Source organism: Zeus faber (assembly GCF_960531495.2).
Source record: "Zeus faber genome assembly, chromosome: 8".
Classification (NCBI taxonomy): domain Eukaryota; kingdom Metazoa; phylum Chordata; class Actinopteri; order Zeiformes; family Zeidae; genus Zeus; species Zeus faber.
The window spans coordinates 19378631-19398787 of NC_137195.1; the positions used below are offsets into that span (position 1 = coordinate 19378631).

A 20157-nucleotide genomic window follows, 5' to 3' on the forward strand; every position below is an offset into this window, starting at 1 on the left:
TGGATAGATGAATAATGGATAGGTGTATGGATGCATAGATGAACAGGTGGATAGATGCTAGATAAATAGATTTTTAGATAGATGGATGGATGGATGATAGACAGATAGATGGATGCATAAATAGATAGATAGATGCATAGATAGATGGATAGATGGAGTCTCTGTGCACAGTGGGAGTAAATATGTGTGTGATTTAATCTGGCCTTGGCGAGTGTGCAGCAGTGACAAATGGAGGCTCACCATGAAACCCCCTCATCCAAGAGACAGTATTAGTTTTTGCTTTAATTACCAGCCCCAGTAATGTTTCCTATCCATAACTGTCGAGCGGATAGAATGCAGCCTGGCAGAGGGGTGAGGGCCTTGTCTCTTCTCTCAGTGGGCCTCCTGTCTTTGCCTCCCCCCTCCATCCGTCTATCCTCTCCCTCCCTCCCTCCCTCCCTACCTCCCTCCATCCCTCCCTCTTCTCCTCTGCCTCTTTCCCTCTCTCCACCACCCATCCCCTCTGCGCCCGGCGCATCTTTCATTTCAATATTTCAATATTTATGCCTCATCTCACAAAGTTCAAAGTCACAGTAAGGAGGCGTAACTTTCTCCTGTCGGTCTGCTGCTGCACACACCCCCGCCCCCTGCAAACAGGTCTTAGACCCTATAGCCCTGTACCTGGTGGGCAGGGTAATAGGGGCTGGGGACGTTCGGTCTCCAAAGTTCCAGTACCAGGGAGAAGGAGACAGGCGGGCGCAGAAGCTTAGCATCAAGGTGGGCGGACTGGGTCACTCCACCATTGAGCGTTGAGCGCCCGGCCGCCCAGAGTCTGCTGCGGAGTCTGCGTCCGGGTCCGCGCCTGCTCCCGTACGGTCTTTGTAATGTAAGTGGCGAATCTTATGAGACAACCAATCAGAAAGCGCGGGACGGCTTAATAAATAAAGGTGTCTGACGAGTCCGTCCTTAGCCATAAAGATTGGTGACAGCTGCCGTCTTGTAATAGATTAGCCTAATTACAGTGTCCCTGAGTTTGGATCACAACGTCACGCAGCCAGCCGGCCGCTCTAATAGCCATTATAGCCACTCTTCCCTCCTTCGTCCCCTCCCCCGCAATGCTTAATGTAAAGTTGTAAAAAAAGAAAGAAAGAAAAGGTCGTCCTCATTTGCATTCAAGGCTTCATTAGAATATGCGAATATGCTAAGGACACGAGCAGTCGCTTTGCATGCGCAGGTGATGAATGGCCACCGCATCATAGAGTAGGCTGAGACGGAGCCTTCGTCACCCCCATCTGCATAGCACACTTTATTTACTTATTTATTTCTTCATTTACTTTGGAGTGCCTGCTCTCAGTCGAGCTCGGCGCCACTATGGATGGTAACCGAGGCGGCGGCCCTGCAAATTAAACGTCTCTTGCAGCCCGTTCAGCCGACTTTTAGGCTTTTATCCAAATGGCTTAAAGAAGTTGAGAGCTTATCATCAAGACATGGATGGTATCAATGGATATGAGGTCATGAAGTTCCCTTTCTTCTTGTCTTTTTAACTTTTCAACTTGGGTATAAACAAGGAAAGGATATAATAGATAAGAACAAGCAGTTTATCGTGTGGCAGGTCCATCTGAGGGTGCATGAGGAAGAGTGATCTGGTGTTTGAGTTGAAACCTTTTTCTTTGGGTGGAGGAGGTGTTTCGAAGACGGTGGAGGACGACTTTCCAGTGGGAGACTTCTCTGTGCTGTCTCCGTTGCTAGGGCAGCAGATGGTGGGTGTCAAGGCAATGGCAACAATAGCTAAACAAAGCCATTCTCTGTCCACACGCACACGTGTGTGTGTGTGTGTCCGTGTGTATTCTTGTCTCAGAAGTGTTCAAGTGCAAGAGTCCTGGCTTCTGAGTGGGAGGCAGCAGTGTGTATAATAATGCCAGAACAGTGCATTGTGTAAATTCCCAAAGCCATACTTTCTCTCAATACCTCGAGTCCCATTGTTTGTTTTACATTGGGACCGTACGGTAAAACACTTGACCACTAAGTCCCAGCTCACGGAAAACAAATTTCAACACACCCGGCACGACAACGCATGTCATATACACGCACACACACACACACACACACACACACACACACACACACACACACACACACACACACACACACACACACACACACACACAAAAAAACTATTTCAGCTCTCCTAATCAACAGCCCTACTAATCCACAGAGAGAGTTTGGAGCAGAGTGTGTAAACTTCCGTTTTTGCACAATCCTGCACCCCCCCCCCCCCACCCCCACCTCCACCTCCACCATTATGACGCTCCGAGTCTTAATAAGCCACTCTTTGATAGAATCACTGAATATTAGATTTAGCGCCACGGCGGTTTATTTTCTCCTCCCGCGCACGGTGACCTTAGGCGCCCTTCAGAGAGGCACGGGGATAATGAGAGTGGTAGCTAGCAAGCAGGCGAACGGCGTGCTGAGCGAAGCCAGGCAGACAGGCAGGCAGGCCTGACATGCCAGACATCCCAGATATGCCTTTCATTCAGTCGGTGCTGAGGGGAGCAGGGGGGGCTTTATGTTTTATGGATTATCTGCTTTACCAAACTAGTGTGAGAGAAACAAAATGATCCCACGTCATGTTCCTTCAGTTTTGCCTACTTTATTAATTTACATTATTTATTCGTTTTTGTTTATTTTTGTGCGTGTGCTTGACCAATCGCCGGGAACAACAAGGAGGAAATTAGCACAGCTTTTTTTTTTCTTTTCTGTTAAAACCCCCACCCCCTTCTGTCTCTCCTCGGCCCGCTCAGAAGCTGCGCACCTTTGTTCTGCGACCACTGGCATTTATCATCTGTCTGACTTTATCAATTAGACCATCATTTGATTTGATCTTTGGCTTGCGTCTGGGTGGAAAAAAGAAACTATACCTCAAACAAAGCTTGCTGAATTAGGAACTGCGTTTCCCTACCTTGATTATAAACACAGCAGGCTTTATTTTATTTTTTATTTTATTTAGTTTGAAATGATAAAACATTTGTATTGTATTTGTCTTTATTTTGTGGTTTGTTATTATTTGTCCTCTCATATCTCTCTCACACAAATTCTCATTCTCTCTCTGTCTCTCTCTCTCTCTTTCTCTCATTCTCTTCTCCTTTCTTCTCCCTCCTGCTTCCTCTCTCCTCTTTTTTTTTTCCTGTGTTTGATTTGCTCTCGGAGGACGGGCGGATACAGTGCACAGTAAACAGACTGAATAAATCGTGTCTGGGCTGCTGTTTCTGGTCTCACCAGGGCTCCCGTTGGCTTGTATCCCCTGGAGGGGGAGGCAGGGGTCGGCACGCCGGTCGTAAAAGGGACCTGAGCATCGTCCTGTTTTCCCACTTTGATCGAGGCTGGGTCCCTTTGCAGCAACGCCCTCACCCCACCCCCCAAAAGGGGCATACAGAGGGTTAGTGGAGAAGGTGAGGTGTGGACCCCTAACACAATCTGCAACTATGGTCCGTTAGAGACTGGATTTCGTTCTGATTTCTGGCCTTGGATGTAGAACTGTTGCAGTTATCACATCATCACCCGATTGCAATTATCTTGAGAGCTAGTTGTGACCATTTTTGAAAAACATTAGATTTTACTATCATGATTCTATACAAATTGAATGGGATTGCACTATTTACCCAATTTTGTTTGTCCATATGGACAAAAAACATTTGAGTAAATAGTCATGGGTAAATACTAGTCATTTGAAGTGAAATAAGCAACTTTTGAAAGAGGTATCTGCACTTTTTTGGGGAAAACGGTAATTAACTTGTTTTTTTTACGTCCATACCGAGAGACAAGCTTAAAAATATTGAAACCAAAAACAAGGTGTTTTCTTTGTGGGGTTGCTCTAACTCGCCGTCCTCCATCTCCATTTTTTTGCATACAGCAAATTACACCTGAAGAGACCTCATGAACATAGGAAAGCCTGCATTACAAATTACTGTACATCATAGAAATTGTGCAGCAAGCTTTTTAAAATACCAGCGCTGCCAGTGAGCCGCTTTGTAATTTATCCCTTCACGGCTGTTAGCTGCGCCCGTACAGTGATTTATTTGGTTTAAGAGAAGTTTTGTTTAGAGAGATAATGAGCAGGACTTCTCTTTAATGATTTAACACGGCGCTGGGAAAAGGAGGGGTGGTGCTGGTGGTTGGTGGTGTTGGTGGTGATGGTGGCGCAGGCAGGGGGGGGCTGGAGGCACATATATTTTTCATATCTTTAACTGCACTGCAGAGAGGAAGAGAAAGAAAGAGGGAAGGAAGGAAAGAAATAGATGCATTTGCAAAAGGAGCTAACGGCCTCTAACAACTGCCGTTTTTGATTCATTTTGCTTTCTTGTATGAGGCAAGACTTTTTTTTTGTTTTCAAGCCCCCCCACAGCCCCCATACCACAACTGTATTTTTACTGTTGTGTATTTCGTTGGAAATGTGTTTCTTTTTTTCCGTACATGTTCTGTCTTCAGAGCAAATCGCGTTTCCCTCCTTTTTGCCATCCATAAAAGTGAGGCCCGTTTGTGCTGATTCCACACAATCTGCCTGTGTTTATGAATCTATTTTGGAACGCGCCGCAGCCACTTGTACAACTGTCTGTAGCTCACTGTGTGTTTACCTCGACTTTTATCTTGACGCCACAACACAATATTCCTATTCTTCCTTCTTGTTCAGCATTTTGTGCTCCCCTCTCTCTTTTTTTTGTCAAGGATTTAAATCACAAATTAAAGCAGTTAATTAGAAAATATAATGAAGCTGAGTAGCATATTATGCAAACAGTCCTATGACGCTCAGAGCTGGCGGCTGTGGAACATTAAAACTGCCGTCGGCGCATTAACGATGATGATATCAATAATAAATCAGTTCATCAATTGGCATTCTCTTGAAGATGGAAATGTGCTGTTGGGGAGGGGGAATAATTTTCTATCTTATCATCAGTATTATTTTTCGCTTTCCTGGGAGACACTCCCGACAACCGCCCCGTTCCTCTTGCGTGAAAATGGCGCGTTTCATCTCACATTAGGGGTGTGCTCGGCGCAACTTCAGGTGGAACTCCGGAGCCTCTAAACGATCCTTTAATGGGACGGTGTGCAGCGGAGCCTGGGAGCTCCGCGGGGCGCCGCCGCCGCCGTCGATGAAAACGCCGGCTCAATCACTCCGTCAGGCCCCATCAACCCTCTCAGCAGATGATCCAAAACCCCATCCAGAGAGAGACAGACAGACAGACGGATGGGGAGACGGATACGTGCCTATTTCGAGAATAGAGGACACGGGATGACGCGAGGACACTGAAAGACGCACACAGGACGGCGACGCTGGCATCCTAAGTGAGACACGTCTGTTTCGGTGAGAGCCTCGACGTTGATTGGCCGTCAAGGAGCCGCCTCTCCTTCTTATTTATTTAACTTTCACAAAGATCGTCTCAGAATAGATCAAGTGCTCTGGCGCTCAAGTTAAAAAAAAATCAATTCCAACAGCTTATTTATTTATATTTCCCCAATATCTGTTACATTATGGGACGTCTCCATAGGCGTGTCTCGGTGACGCCCGGGCAATATTGATGGGAAGTCACCCCTTCCTTCCATCAAACAAGGTGACAGTGCCGCAAACCGATTCTGCCCCTCGCTCACACACTCCTCCTCCTCTTCTTTTTTCTCCACTTCCCATCCACTCTGTTCTCATCTAGATTAAATTTCCCCTTTTCTTTTTTCTTTCTCCTTCTATCCCCCTATCACCTTGCTCAATGGTTCTCGACCACTCCTATAAAGAATCTTCTGGGCCCAATATGAAGATATCTGTGAAAATACTGGCATGGCCCAGAACTGTGTTTTTTCATTGTGTTCAGATAGATAGATAGATGGATGGATGGACAGACAGATTGATGGACAGACAGACAGAGGGACAGACAGAGAGACAAGACTTTTTTAATCGTGGAGGGAAAATAATTCATTTATTTGTATTCATCATATTCTTTGGAATGTTTGGTGGAAATGACCAAAACAATCACAAGAAAACATTTTATTTGACCGAATCACAGAACCTTGTGTTGACGTCTAAGAAAACGTTTGTTTTTCCTAAAAATGATGGGCCTATTCATTATCGTGACCCTTCTCCTGCTTCGCCCACAGTCCAACAGAAAATGCATGCTGGTCCCCGGGAACAAGCAGGCAGAGAACTCCTGTCCCAGCCTTCTCAATTGGCAACTCTGACGTCTAGTTTACTGTGTTTTGGGATCTTTTGAGAATTGTGTTTTCTTCCTTTGCCTTCCGATCTTCTCAGCTTCCCTCTGATACCCGGTAGTGAGGGCCAGCGTGCCGGATTGATCCGATGCATTAAGCGGAATCTTTCCTCTCAGCTTTTTTCTCTTTATTTTTCTCTCGTCTGAGATTTGGCCTGTCTATCACCCAGTTGTCTATCTTTTCTTTTCCTCGCTCTTTTTTATCTGTGTCTCTGTCCCATCCGTCTGTACAACCATCTCTCCGACGGGCTACCTGCCTGCCTGGCTGTCTGACTGACTGGTTGACTGACTGACTGACTGCTCTCATGGCAGCGGCTGTCTCAGCGCTCCAGGCTGCTGTCAGGCAAGTTGTTGGGCTCTGTTCTTCTGTCAGTTTACCTGCCTGTCAAATCTTCCCAGATTAGATATGTCAACCTCCCACCAACTCCCAGTTGCCACTGTAGGTTTAGAAAACAAGAGGAAACAAGAAGAAAACGATTATTTTTATCCAGCAGAGTGAAAACGTTATCAAAATAAAATGTTAATTCGATGAATATCCTTATCCCAGTAGAAACCTGAGGTCAATTTTCCATCCTTCTGCTAAACTGACGCCGCCAATTAGTCACCCTCCTCATATCATTTCATCTCACACCCAGAATCTCCACGGTCTGAGGGAAGAATCAATGGCCTTTGGAGAGCCCTGTAACTGATTACCACAAGAGATGATGATTATGATCATGATGATGACGTGGAAAGCCTTTGCACACATCCACTTATTGTACATACACACATATACACAACATTTGCGTTTGAGGGTACATTCTGCTTAGCACATGAGTGCACACCTGCGAAGAGGATCTTGGGACTGAAAATATTGGCACAGGATTTATAACGCAATATGCCTTGAAATAAGTCTGCAAGATGGCCTGTGGGACATTCCCTTTCGCACAAGGTCAGTTTCTTGCGCCTTCACTCAAAGAGAGTCCCATAAAGCAACCTGTAACAGATTGGGCAAGGGTGACAAGGGTACCGACAAAGGTGGCGGTGGAGGCACATGAGGTATCCAAAAGATGGGGAAGGGTTTAGGTTATAGTGTGTTTCCGAGTGTCAGAAAGAGATGGAGGCAGAGTCTACGGCAAGGGGAGCAACCCTTCGGCTGACAGCAGGCAGCGCCACCCATGGGGAGGCAGAAAGTAAAGAAGAAATAAACAACGAGGAAGGGGGAGGCGGCGGTAGAGTCGGGGACGGAAAAAGTGAAGCGCCTCTAGATTGGGACAGGAAGGCATCGGAGGTGAGATGAAGGGAAATAAGGAATATAAAGAAAGCGGGAGATGGATGGGCGTGGAGGGATGCTGGAGGATAGGTGCGCTACCTGGCACTGATGGAAGTCAGAGTCAGTGAGGGATGGAAGGTGCTCCAGCTGTGACATTAAAGCAGCAGGTGGAGGCCATCATTAGGGCTGGCGCGGCGAGGCTGGATGAGCCCGCACTTGCTCATCTCTTGCCGGGCCCCCTGGCGGAGCAGCTCTGTGCATCTCCACATGTGCGTGCACAGGCTCCTGTTTGTTCTCGTGTATCTTCCGAAGGCAGCTGAAGCGTAGCACCATAGCTCCAGAGATCTCACCCCCCCCCCTAGAGCCCCTCTCTCCCAGGATTCAACGCTCCGCTCGGCAAGGGTTGAGTGACTCCCGCATCTGGTATCTTTTCTCATTCTGCTTAATGTTTCCTAAGTTTTTTGCTCGTTTACAACACAGAAGTTTGAGCTGGCTTTTTTTTTTTTTTTTTTTTTGTCATCCGGTAGTTTTTGTACTGCACCTCTACGGTAGTCCATTCCAGTTGTCTCCATTCCCGTCGTCTCCGATGCGTAGCTGAAACTGTAGCCTCTGTCGACTGCCAAGCGTGGGTTTGGACCCAGAAGGAAGTAGCTCAGAAAAAGTCAACAAAGTGGGTCGTGTGCTGCGCGGTTCTGTCTCACAAAGCTTTTTGCTCAGCTCTCTGGTTTGAGGGTAGGGTGCCTGGTGATGGTGTAGGGTGGGGGGCTTTCTTAAATCACCTCGTCCTTCTGGCCCATCCAGGGAACGCCATCAGGCAAATGAAGTTGTTTGTATCAAATATTGACACATTATCTCTTCATCGCCAGGCGGTGAGGAGGGGGAGAAAGGGAGACAGAGAGATTGTAACTGCGGGTAATTGAGCCGTGTCTCCCATGCTTATCGGTAAAGTTCCGGCGTGTCACGGGCCTAACGAGCTGTGACGCGCCGATTAGTCTGAAGGGAGAGGCGGACGTAAAACACCACAGTCTCTGTCTTTCTTTTCTCTTCTTTTCTTTTCCCTACTTTTTTTTTTTTTTTTGATCTCAGATGGATATTGCGAGACTCCCCGGAGGGCGCTGGCAGAGCCCTATTAGTTCAATGCATAGACGTTGGGGCGGTGGTTGGGGGAGCGATATGGATGAATGGCAAGTTAAAGTATCCCTCTGTAACAATAACCATCAGGACTGTGATCGTTTGGGGGCTGATGATGCACCCCAAGGCCCTGACCTGCATGGCAGAAGTTGCACACCCAACTATGCGCACAACATCATACAAGCCTGCGTGCGCACGCGCACACACACACACACACACACACACACACACACACACACACACACACACACACACACACACACACACACACACAGTACACACACACACAGTGAAGAAAGGAGGTTGATTCCACACATTTAAACAAATGGATCTTTCCCTTAAGCATTTATAGTTCAGCCTTTTTTGTGTTTGGGTGTGCATGTATGCCCGTGTTGGGTGCATGGGTTTCAGTGTGTCAATTTCTGTGTTAAAGTGCATGGGTCCACGGGTACACGAGTACGCTTGTGTTGATATTTGTCTATCTTTGTGTCTGAATGTCTCTATTTTTGTAATTGTCTTTGCTTGTTTGCTTGAGTGCATTTGTGTGTTTGCATTTCAGTGTGTGTGTGTGTGTGCGTGTGTGCGTGTGTGTGTGTGTGTGTGTGTGTGTGTGTGTGTGTGTGTGTGTGTGTGTGTGTGTGCGTGCGTGTGCGTGTGCGCGCGCGCGTCGGTGTGTTAGTTCTGTGCCAGGTGGCTCCATAGGGCATTACCACTGATGCACCAACGCCACACTGAGAATAATCCAGTAACGAAAAAGAGATGAAAATCTCACAACACGCCAGTTTGATTTGTAACCCTTTCTATCAAAGAATGCTAATTAAAATAATATTTTGCATATGTCTTGTCTTTCATGCGCATATGCAAATTGCCCCCATTGCCTTTCAGCACTCTGTAATTAGGTTTATGAAGGACAGCTGTAATACATAATTAACAGAAATGTTTGCAAGCTCTTTTTTATTTTTTTTACATGTCTAAGCATGGCAACTTAAACAAACAGCAACTGTTTCAAGGCTCTACCATACTCTCAAATATATTGATTAATTATTTTTCCCCCGCCCCCCATTCCCCCCTTTTCCCAGAAATGTTATCTTAATTAGGCTGGTTGTTTATTTAGAGATGATACAGTCAGTCAGAGGCGCCTCCAGAGTCCTGCTGACGCATCACATTTTGATCTTGCCATTCTCCCTGGCTGTAGATGGGGGCTTTAGTCATGCACTGGCTCCCAGTTTAACTCCAAGGCAACATTCTGGACGGATGGATGGATTGAGCTTGAGAGGACCGAGCAGGAATATAGTGATGATAACAAAGCAAAACAGTGGAACGTGTTTGAATATTTATACCGGAGTGTTAGTTAGTATCAGCCTAAGGGGCTGTGCCTGACGGACGGCACTCCGAGGCCATGATGGGATGGGGGAGACAGCCTTCTGTGTGTGTGTGTGTGTGTGTGTGTGTGTGTGTGCGTGTGCGTCCGTGCGTGCGTGCGTGAGTGCGCGTGCGTGTGCGTGTGCATGTGTGTGCATGTGTATGTGTGTCAAAACATAATAGAGGAGGAAAGAGAAAGGCAGCATCTTACAAGATGACATAAATGGTGAAATAATTAGGCATGCTCTTTATGACAAACTCACTGCTTAAGTCAGATGGCAGCTCCGAAAAAAGACGCAAGGAGGGGAGGGTGGGAGAGGGGGTGCGGCTTGAAATACGAAAATAGAAATGGAGGGGGTAGCCGCGCGCATGGCAGGACAACACGGGCCGCCGACATGCGTGACTGTCGGTTCTGACTCCGTTTGCCCGCTTTCATGTTTGCGGTCAGCCCCTTCAGCCCCTCAGATGTGGTCGCCGTCTGTTTGTGACACGATAATGGGAAGCGATGGCTGCTAAATGAGAAGGGCCAGGGGACGGAAAACGATGGCGACGGGTGCGCTCAGGTCCAGGAGTAGTTTGGGCTGTTGTCATCTGCTCATTATGCTTTCACGTGCCATTTAGGAGACGCACAGAACACTCCCTGAGAGTACAGTAGAGCCGACTGCGGCCCAATGTGCCGCTCGAAGGACGCGGGAGTTGAAACAGCGCAATGAAGTAAACACATTCTCGAAGTGGACATGTACCAATGTCTTTCTGGAAGGAATGAAGACATGAAGACAGTTAAGGAAGGTTAAACTCTTCCTATTAAATAACCCCCGTATTTCAAAGATTGCCCCGCATTCTCAAACAATCAGTGTTGCCCTCACTGATCAGTGCTCAGGGTTGAAAATGAAATTGGCACAAAATATTTGATGGAAAATAGCATGAAAACACACCGTGCGATGCGAAGGAGGTGTGAAATCGACTTTCTTCCCAACAAACACCAGCCCCCACAGCAAGGCAGTGAGTTAATATTCCCTTGTGTGTAAATCATGTATACAAAAGCCAGCCTGCAGAGTGGGGAATGTGAACTTGAAGAACATGTTAGAACACAGACGGTACCAAATTTTTTCATCCTATTTGTGCGACACACATTTCAACTCCAATGGTGATATTTAAAAACCTTGGCACCGCCGCAACCCGAACACGACTGCCGGCTAATTCCCTTCTCCCTCTTGTGCGTTTTGTGTGTAGGTGGGCCTTCGTGATGAAGAAGCACCTGAGAACACACATGCTGGGAAAACATGGCGTTGGGCGTCCCAAAGAGAGGTGAGCTCCGTACTGACAAATTATTTTGCTTCTGTGTTTGTTTCCTTTATTGACGTGTCACCGTACAATTCTAGTAACGGTTGAGCTGACTGAGGTAGTTATTTTATTGGGGGAGCGTGATCACTGTGCTTACTTTCCTTTTATGGGGGAATTGAAATACATGGAAACATGTCTATCACCACCACTCACCTGTAGTTTTGTGAGCAAGTTTGTCACTCAAATTTCAAAGCTCGGCTCATGAATATTGATGAGGCTGAGACTATCCCTTGCTCGTTCTTGTGATGAATGAGTCATCGTGGATAAAACTGTAGAAAACATTATAATATAAGTCATGTACAAAAAAAATGTAATGTTTTTGGTCCATCTTTAACACTACATATGACGGCCTTTAGTCTCTAACCACACCATTTTTTCCATATTTTCCATTTTTCTTCATATATTAATCAGAGTTGGGGTATTTCTGTCCTCGAATGACAGAACGTTGGAACCTCTGTGACGCTAACCTTTGAGATCGACGAAAGTGTCACCCACCTCCCCCGAGTGCGAGAAAGTGTCAATCTCCACCATAACAGTGAAATGCAACTTCATGTGCTTCTGTTCCCCAACCGGATGCACGACTTTCACTCATTCTGTCAGTCTCTCATATCGCTTTTATCCGTCAAACTTGATCTGGGCCCATCCCTCATCTCACTTTCTGCCTTCATTCTCAAATTAAGGATGAATGATGTTGCTCCTACTGTTTTGCATCTTTGTGTGTGTGTGTGTGTGTGTGTGTGTGTGTGTGTGTGTGTGTGTGTGTGTGTGTGTGTGTGTGTGTGTGTGTGTTTGTGTGTGTGTATGTATTAGTGTCGTTTGTAATGTGTTCCGCTCGGCCCTGTCTATCAGAAGCGGAGTCCTGCTGTCATTGTGCTGGAATGTGTGTGTGTTGGTGTGTGTGAACGAGATGGAAGATGAGATGAAGTTGTGAAGCCAACCCCCCCCCCCCCCCCCCCCCCCGTCATGCCAAAAACGAGACGTTAAACACCTCTCAATCTGTCAAGCGGGCCGCTAAAATAGAAAACAGAGACGTTTCACTTTCATTACCCCTCAAACCAAATTGATGCTTTTGACAACGTGCTGTATTAGATATGACAAGTGGCTTCAGATATGGAAGTGAGCGGCCCGACCGTATGCCTCTGTGCTGCTCAGACATTATCAACCAAGCCCCCACTGTCAGCTGTTCATCTAGATTAGACGGAGACAAATCCTCACATCCACGGTCCACTCCAGTGTTTCCAGTCTCTGCTTCATCCACGCGGCCACAAAGTCTCAAAACTGCCAGTATGACAGGTAGTGCGCCACATGATTTTGTCACGCTTAACCGCTGCTTACATCGTACATTGCTTTTGTTTGGAATTGGCTGCAGTTTGGTAAAATTAGTTTTGTGCCAGATGTGTTTTCCCCCGAAAGACCTTTGAGGCTTTGGCCTTGGAAGGTGGCAACGCAGCCAAGGTCAGAGAGGACTCACAAAAGCATGTACCCCCACACACATGCAGCGGACCGGTAGGGGCGGAAACCCTAAGGTCTGCGGGTTGCCTAATAGCATTTACTTCAGTGTGTGTGTGTGTGTGTTTGCGAAAAACAACTGCAGTCACTCTGCCCCAATGAAGCAGACCGCCATACACTATCATTATAACACACACGCACATGCCTCTTTCAACCCTGTCTCTCTTTCTCTTTACACACACACGCTTCTTGAGGAGGCCACAAGGTTTGCTCTATTTAAACCTGTAAAACACGGTGTCATCATTTTTCTGACAGTCCTGCAGACGGAATTTATCTCATCATTAATTAAGCATCATATTTCCAACACAGTGCAGCTTAATTAGCACAAGGTCATTGGGGAGGGCTTATTAAGTGGAACAAATTTGGGCAAGTGTAAGAGGGAGCCATGGAATGAATGAGGGAATGACTGACAGACAGCCAGACAAACAATAGGGAGAGGGAGGGAGGGAGAGGGAGAGAGAGAGAGAGAGAGAGGGAGAGAGGGAGAGGGAGAGAGGGAGAGAGAGGTGCGCACCTACACCGGTAGGTTTTCGCTCTTGTGTGACAGCGCCGGCCCGGGTGATTGATAACTGCACCAGTTTGAAAAGCCAGACCAGGAGACTAGGGAGGTAGCTGGGGACAGAGAGAGAGAAAGGGAGAGAGACATGGGGGAGGACAGATCGAGGGTTGCGAGCTGATTCTGAACTAGCAGCAAGGGACTGGGGGGGGGGGGGGTGAGACGGGCGGGGTGGGCTCGGAAAAGGGAGAGTCGGGTTCGGTAGCAGGGGGGCTGGGGGCTTGGGAGGATAGGGGGTTGGGGAGAGCCAATTGCAAACATATGCTGTCTGGCAGGCGGCAGGGAGATGGATTGCAGTGGGACAGTGTCAGAGAGGCAGTTTCATCACCATCTCCCCGGCCCTGCTCACCTGGTATTTTTAGAACACTGGGGAGATCTGTTAGTCAAAGGAAGGCGGTGGGGAGGTGGAGGAGGGGAGGGCTTAGTCGCAGTAGGTAACGCCAGGCTCCGCTTGAGCCAGGCTCCGCTTTAGCTGGGGCCTCGCCCACCGGCGCCTCCGCGCGCGGGTTGTTTTGGTGCAGCGTGTGTTTGCACGGCGAGGAGAAACGGTTAAGGAGACGGGGCGGGGAGCGACAAACGGCGGCAAAACTCCAGCCCAGTCCGACAGCTTTCTTGAAGGGAGAGGAAGAGAAGAGATGGAAAGAGAGGGGGGGGGAAAGAAAGAGAGGAGTGGGGAGCAGAGAGCGAGGACGAGGGCTGAAATGCTCCGACGTGACACAACTAGGTCCCCGTCTCACTCACACCGCCGCTCCTCTCTGCAGGCACAGCGGGAGCGTTGAGGAGGTCTCTGTCCCTTTTATCAGTGTGTGTTTCAGTGTACTGTACCTCTAGAGTGCTGAGGGCTTCATTCACTCTGGCCATGCATAGTTGTGTACACGTGTGTGGGTATTCTGGGGTGTTGAAGAGTGAATCCATAGGCACCTAAACCAACACTTTAATAATGGGGGAGTGGTTTTTCTCACGTGATTGACAGCTGTGACCTTGCCCCAATTGAATGTAATTAGTCATTTCTAAAACGAGGGGCTCGGAGAGACGTCTGACCTGTCCCACGTATCTGTTTTCATAAGTAATTGTTAAAATGCCTCCCATTTTCATGCTTGTAATAATAAACTGCTTGGCCTAATACACTCGTCACTCTAGGAATAGCCGTGCTGACAAGCAGAAGAAAGATATGTTTATTTAAGTGAGAAAATGGCTGATGCGTGTAATTTGGTGAAAATGTTTCTGGAGACGTTGAATCCTCATGTTCCATGGGCGGTTTTCGGCTGAAGCTCGGTTCCTGGTTATTGTTCAGCATAAAGATGGCATTGTTTTTGAGCCTGAGCGGGTGATAATTCTTTCCCAAATCGGCCAGGTGAAAAAGGCCTGAGCACCAGAGCCAGAATTAGCTCTGCAGCATGATGCATGCAGCACAGGTGTTACATTCCTCACAGAATGAAGGGGTGATTTCACAGTTAGTCCGTTATCAAATCAGTTTACCGGCGTGTATGTGAGAGCCCCCCCTTCCCCTCTCCATGTGGAACTGACCAACGCCTACACATTGCTGCGGTTGGGTGCATCTTGTCTGCTTGTGGTGGGGGCAGCTAGTCTTCTGCTTGTGCTGGAGAAATCAAGTGTTCTGCTTGTGGTTGGGGCAGCTAGGCTGCTTGTGGTGGGGGCGGGGAGGATGGTGGAGCAGGTCATTCAGCTTGGCAGAAAACGGACTCTGGGCTCACCGCCACACCCCCAATGTGGTGCCATGCGGTGCAGCCATATTGGAACGAGCAGGCAGGGGCCAGGGCTGGCCCGGGCCCGACAGGGTATAGCGGGGGCGGAAGAGCTCCCCCTCCCCTCCTCCCCTGCCTGGCACCAGTGAGATGGCAATATGGACCTCACAGAGCACAGGCCTGCTGTACACACAGGGGTCAAGTCACACAGAACCAGAAGCCAGTTCATGTGTGTGTGAGTATGCACATGCGGTGTGTGTTCAAGTGTGGGTGAGCGGGGAGGGTGCAGGCATGAGTGAAGGGAAGCGATAGAGAGAGAGAGAAAGGGAGGGAGGGAGAGAGAGAGAGAGAGAGAGAGAGAGTGTAGTGTGATAGGGAGATAAAGAGCAGATAAAGACAACCCCTGATTCATTAGAAAAAATCCTTTCCCTTAATTATTGATAATGAATCTGCTCTTTAATCTCTCCCTTTCTTCCAGCCCTTATCTGCCTCTGTCAGCACTTTGTCTTTCTGGCTCGGCGTTGGGTGGGAGGCCTAGTTTCTTTTCCAACCACCCAAGAGCAGTGAGCAGTCAATAACATTATCCACCGCTGCTGCAGTGTTATTGTAAGTGTCAAAGTGATAAAAGCAGGAAAACAGGAAAACAGAAACCTCCCATTAAAAATAAATGCGAGCCAACTGTCCAAATATCCTGAAATCCACGGTTTCGCTTTTTGTAATTAGAGCATATACATCTTATACATAAAGATGCAGATACATTAAATATATACAGTACATATATTTGAGACTAAAACACATTGCCTAGTATTTACGTTGGATTCTATTAGCACTTTTGCACGACCACACCAAGGCCTGTCAGGAGTCTGTGCAACAAAACCTGTTTATGGTGGTAAGTCTGTGGCCCTGTGGACTACATGTACTACATGTTTGCATAGTGTGTGTGTGTGTGCGTGTGTGTGTGCGTGTGTGTGTGCGTGTGTGTGTGTGGGGGTACCACACACACACCACCACACACCCAGATCACCTTTGTGTTCCTTGGCTTGTTTGTTTGAGCCAGCGGACAGCTCCTCCCCTTGTTTACCCTACTCAATATTTCATAACGAATGAACACTGGCAGAATGAGGGATTGCGTTAATATTGCTGTTAAAATTAAGCGATAATTAAAATTTGTTAGTTTAAAAGGCATCGCAGTCTATAAAACTTTGATTACTGGAAAATTAGGTGCATTAAGTTTTTATGGCTTGGCCCGTGCTTTCGCTTGGGAATGGTTTTTATGCACTTGTCATGGGCATATGGTGCAGGAATGTGTTTGTGTGTGTTTGGTGGGGGGGGGGTGATGTTAGTTTTTTAAAAAGCTGACACACTTTTATGCAAAAATCTCAACCCGTGTGGTCTTACTCATCATTAGCTAAATCACTGGCCCAACATTATGCCCGTCATAAATCTGGACCTACAGTATATACTAGAACAGGATGGCTAATCTGCAGCCAGTGCATCTCTTGCCTGCATCAAAGTCTCAAGACCCAGATCAAAGCTTCTATAAGAGGCATGTTTTGCGTGTTTGTTTGTCTAACAGCGAGCTGATCTGTTGCTGTGTACAGTAGGATCACTATTCAGTCTCCTTACTGCTATGATAATGTTTTCTAACATTCAAAGGCCAAAAAGGGAGGTGGTCTGTGGTCGCGTGGCCTCAGTGTGACCTTGGCCAATTGGGACAGATAGAGCTGCAGTCGTTTGTCTTTTGATAGAAGTGACTACGTCATCTCCCTCGCACCACGCCAACAGTTCCTCAAGCTGGTAAATTTCTTTTCCTTCTCTAGTGTGAAGTCACTCTCCGCTGGAACCCAAAGCAACATTACTCAGCCAGAGGAGAACAGAGAATGTGCTCAGTTCACCTTCGTCTTGATTTCACCTCCGATTGCACAAATGCAGGGGCCACTTAAGACGCTGACGCAATCCTGTAGCTAACTGTTGACAAGGCTAGGACACCATGCACAGTGTGGGGTTGTGAGAAAAATAGGGCTGCTTCCAGCCTGGTGCCTGTTTTTTTAAGCTATTGAGACATCAAACTCTCATGACAGAAATGGATGTTGCCAGGCATCACTAATGAACCAATTAATCAATGAATTAGCCAAGCAGCGATTCAATTAATGTGAGCTGGACGGGCAAGCGGCAGTCGTGGATATATCCTGGAGAAGGTGATTAACACACAGCGAGCAGAACAGGCACCGATCAACAGGGGCCCGCATTATTAAGTTGGGTGACTTCCTGAACTCGTGGCTTTCTGATTTCATGTAGCCAACTTAGCCAATGCATCTTGTATTTGTTGCTGAGATGTGTGCAGTTGCCGCTGAGAAATGTTAATTTATTTTTCCACACCTCTCCTCACGCCTACACTACATGTCATTGAATGTGGTGTTGGGTATTTGAAGAGGATAACGATGTAAAGCCAGCCTTTCTTTGGGATAATTCTGTTGTCTAGTTGTACAGCTACTTTGTCTCCAGACATTGTAAGTTTTGTTTTTTCCAGCCCCAAAAAACTGTTGGCAGCTTGTTCTTTTGGATGTGATTCCAACCTGAATTTCTTGGTTGTGCTGTTAGAGTACAGTGTGTGTGTGTGTGTGTGTGTGTGTGTGTGTGTGTGTGTGTGTGTGTGTGTGTGTGTGTGTGTGTGTGTGTGTGTGTGTGTGTGTGCATGTGTGCGTGCGTGCGTATGTGTGTATGTGTGTGGTGTAAGATATGTTAGTATTACTTTTTCTGAGGAGGGGAGGGGGGTCACGCTCCATATTTTAGGGATTGCAGGGCACGTGTTTTCAAGGCACAGTAATAGATGTGTCAAGTCCAACTCCTCGCTAGGTATTGGCCCCCATCCCCTACAGTATCACATCATCTTCACTAAGATTTCTTTTCCACTGTACAAAAGCCCCCTTGAGCCGCAACATAAGGGGGTGGGGGGGAGTGGATGAGAGGTTGGGGGTGAGGAGGCGGTGGGTCCTTGATTATGTGACATCCTCCGGAAGGCCGCTGCAGTTGTTTCCTCCATTACTGAGGGGAAAAAAGAAACCCTTTCACTATTGAGACTGTCACTCCCAATTTGGACTAACGGTAAGCATGCACAAGGCCCTCCTGGATATCACCCCCCCCCTCCATCCTATCCCAACCGGCCCCCTCCTCCATCCATTGCCCCCTCCGCCCCTTTTTACCACCACGGATGGCCATGGTGACAGTTTGATTAGATCATCAATCGTGGCTGTTAACAGCGGTTTTCCTGAGCACCTGGGCCGGCAGGTCACAGCTGGCTCTGAGCTACCGCTGTCCCCCTGACCCGATACTGCGTGTGTGCATGAGGGGGTGTTGTATCACCGTGTACGTGCGTGAGGGTGTGTACGCGCTAGATCTCCATCAGCGCACGGGGATTTTATATTTTTTTATGCCCCCACCCCCGCCGATTGCGGCGCGTCGCGGTGGGGTGTTGCGTGGGGCTTTTTATTGAGTGTTCGCCGGTGTTTCTATTCAATACAAATGAGAAGTTTTTTTTCCTCGGGGGGCTATTAGGCCCAGCTTGTTATTTTCTGATATTATTTGGCTGGGCCTCTCAGAGGTTGAGCCAGTAATCAATTTTTTAATTCTTCACATTGGCCTTAACGGCTGTTTGTTAGAGAAAGCGGGAGGAAAAAAGAAAGACAATGGGTGGTAAAAAACAAGGCACATATTCATGCACGAGGAGGGACAATACACAACTGCCTTAAAGGGAGACGGGGAGGAGGAGGTATGGACGGAGGAAAACAGAGAACACGTGTCACTATAGCGTGTGTGTGTTCCCTCCGCCAGAGACTTTCCAGAGTCACAGCGACATGTTGTTCAGCAGATACTCTGTGTAGCAGTCACGGCTAATTCGTCCATGCACCATTTCTCTTTTCCCTCTTACTCTTGGCCTCTCATTCCTCGGCAGGAAGGTATTCAGGGCTACACTGCCGCGCGTCGCACAAACGCACACGTGCGCAGCGGCCCTATAAATTCACCTGCTCCCCCTGTTGTCTCGGGCTGCTATGCCGGGACCCATTGTCTTTCCTGGTAAAGCGGTTAAATTTATGGCCTAACAATAATGGGACAAAGTGTGTGTCTCGTTGCGATTCCTCAGGTATTCCATGATTAAATAAATGTCCCCGGTCTTTTCATAAAGCTTGTTTATGGCAGCGTGGCACCATATGCTACTGCCTTTACCCCACCCACCCCTCTCTCTCACTTGCACGCTCTCTCTTTCTCTCTGTGCTTCACGCAACACCCTATACCGCCTCTCCCAGATGCAGGCTAGCCATAATTTCCATGGCCGAGTCGTGGCAGAGGAGCTAAAGTTGTGAATTAACATGTAGAAGCCATTACGGTGTGATGATGATACCCATCTGTGCCGTTCCGAAATGCCACTTAGTAAAACTGTCTCGGCGGTAATGGCAGAACAGTAACAATGTAATGCTAGGTTTATCAACTCGGGGTCTGTTCACGCAATCTCCCTCGAGTGGATGCTCCGACAGGATTTATTTTGTGTGTCTGTCCTCCATGTAGCTATTCCGCACGGGTCTTTTCTTGACATGCCTCTCTTTGTCCATCCGTCTGCTTTCTGTTTCTGTCTGTGTTTTCTCCCCTGTGTTCAAGGAGTGGAATGGATTTGGAATTTATTTCGATAAAGGCTTCCGATCAGTATAATTAAAAATATGTCTGTATGTTAATAGGTTGGAACCACACAAAATATTGGAATTTTTTGACGGACAATTAAACCAGATTGTAGGTGCCATTCAAGCCAACAAAGTATTAGTTATTATTAATTAATTTTGAATGGAAGTAATTTGAAATCAGTTTTGAATATTGATTATTCTATTATTAGTTTTGAATATGAATTTAACATTGCCATAATTTGAATGTTTTAGTATATATTTTTGAGGTGTTTTGTAATTATTTAGGACAAAAGTTTATTTAGGCCAGACAGGAAGCAGAATATCGGCTGCACAGCAGAAATAAAATGGTATTATAAGCATTTGGACAAAGGTGTGTATCCGTCTAATAGTGGAA

The 20157-nt window shown here is 47.3% G+C and overlaps 1 protein-coding gene across 1 annotated transcript in view; it reads left to right on the forward strand.

The window, feature by feature from the left end:
* Window positions 1-20157, forward strand: part of znf407 (zinc finger protein 407) — a gene marked incomplete at its 5' end in the record, with an annotated part of 125428 nt that overhangs the window by 48906 nt on the left and 56365 nt on the right. Inside the window, one exon of the mRNA XM_080004817.1 lies at window positions 11209-11283. Within this exon, the coding sequence (XP_079860943.1) occupies window positions 11209-11283 (75 nt within the window). The remainder of the gene's footprint in view (window positions 1-11208; window positions 11284-20157) is intronic.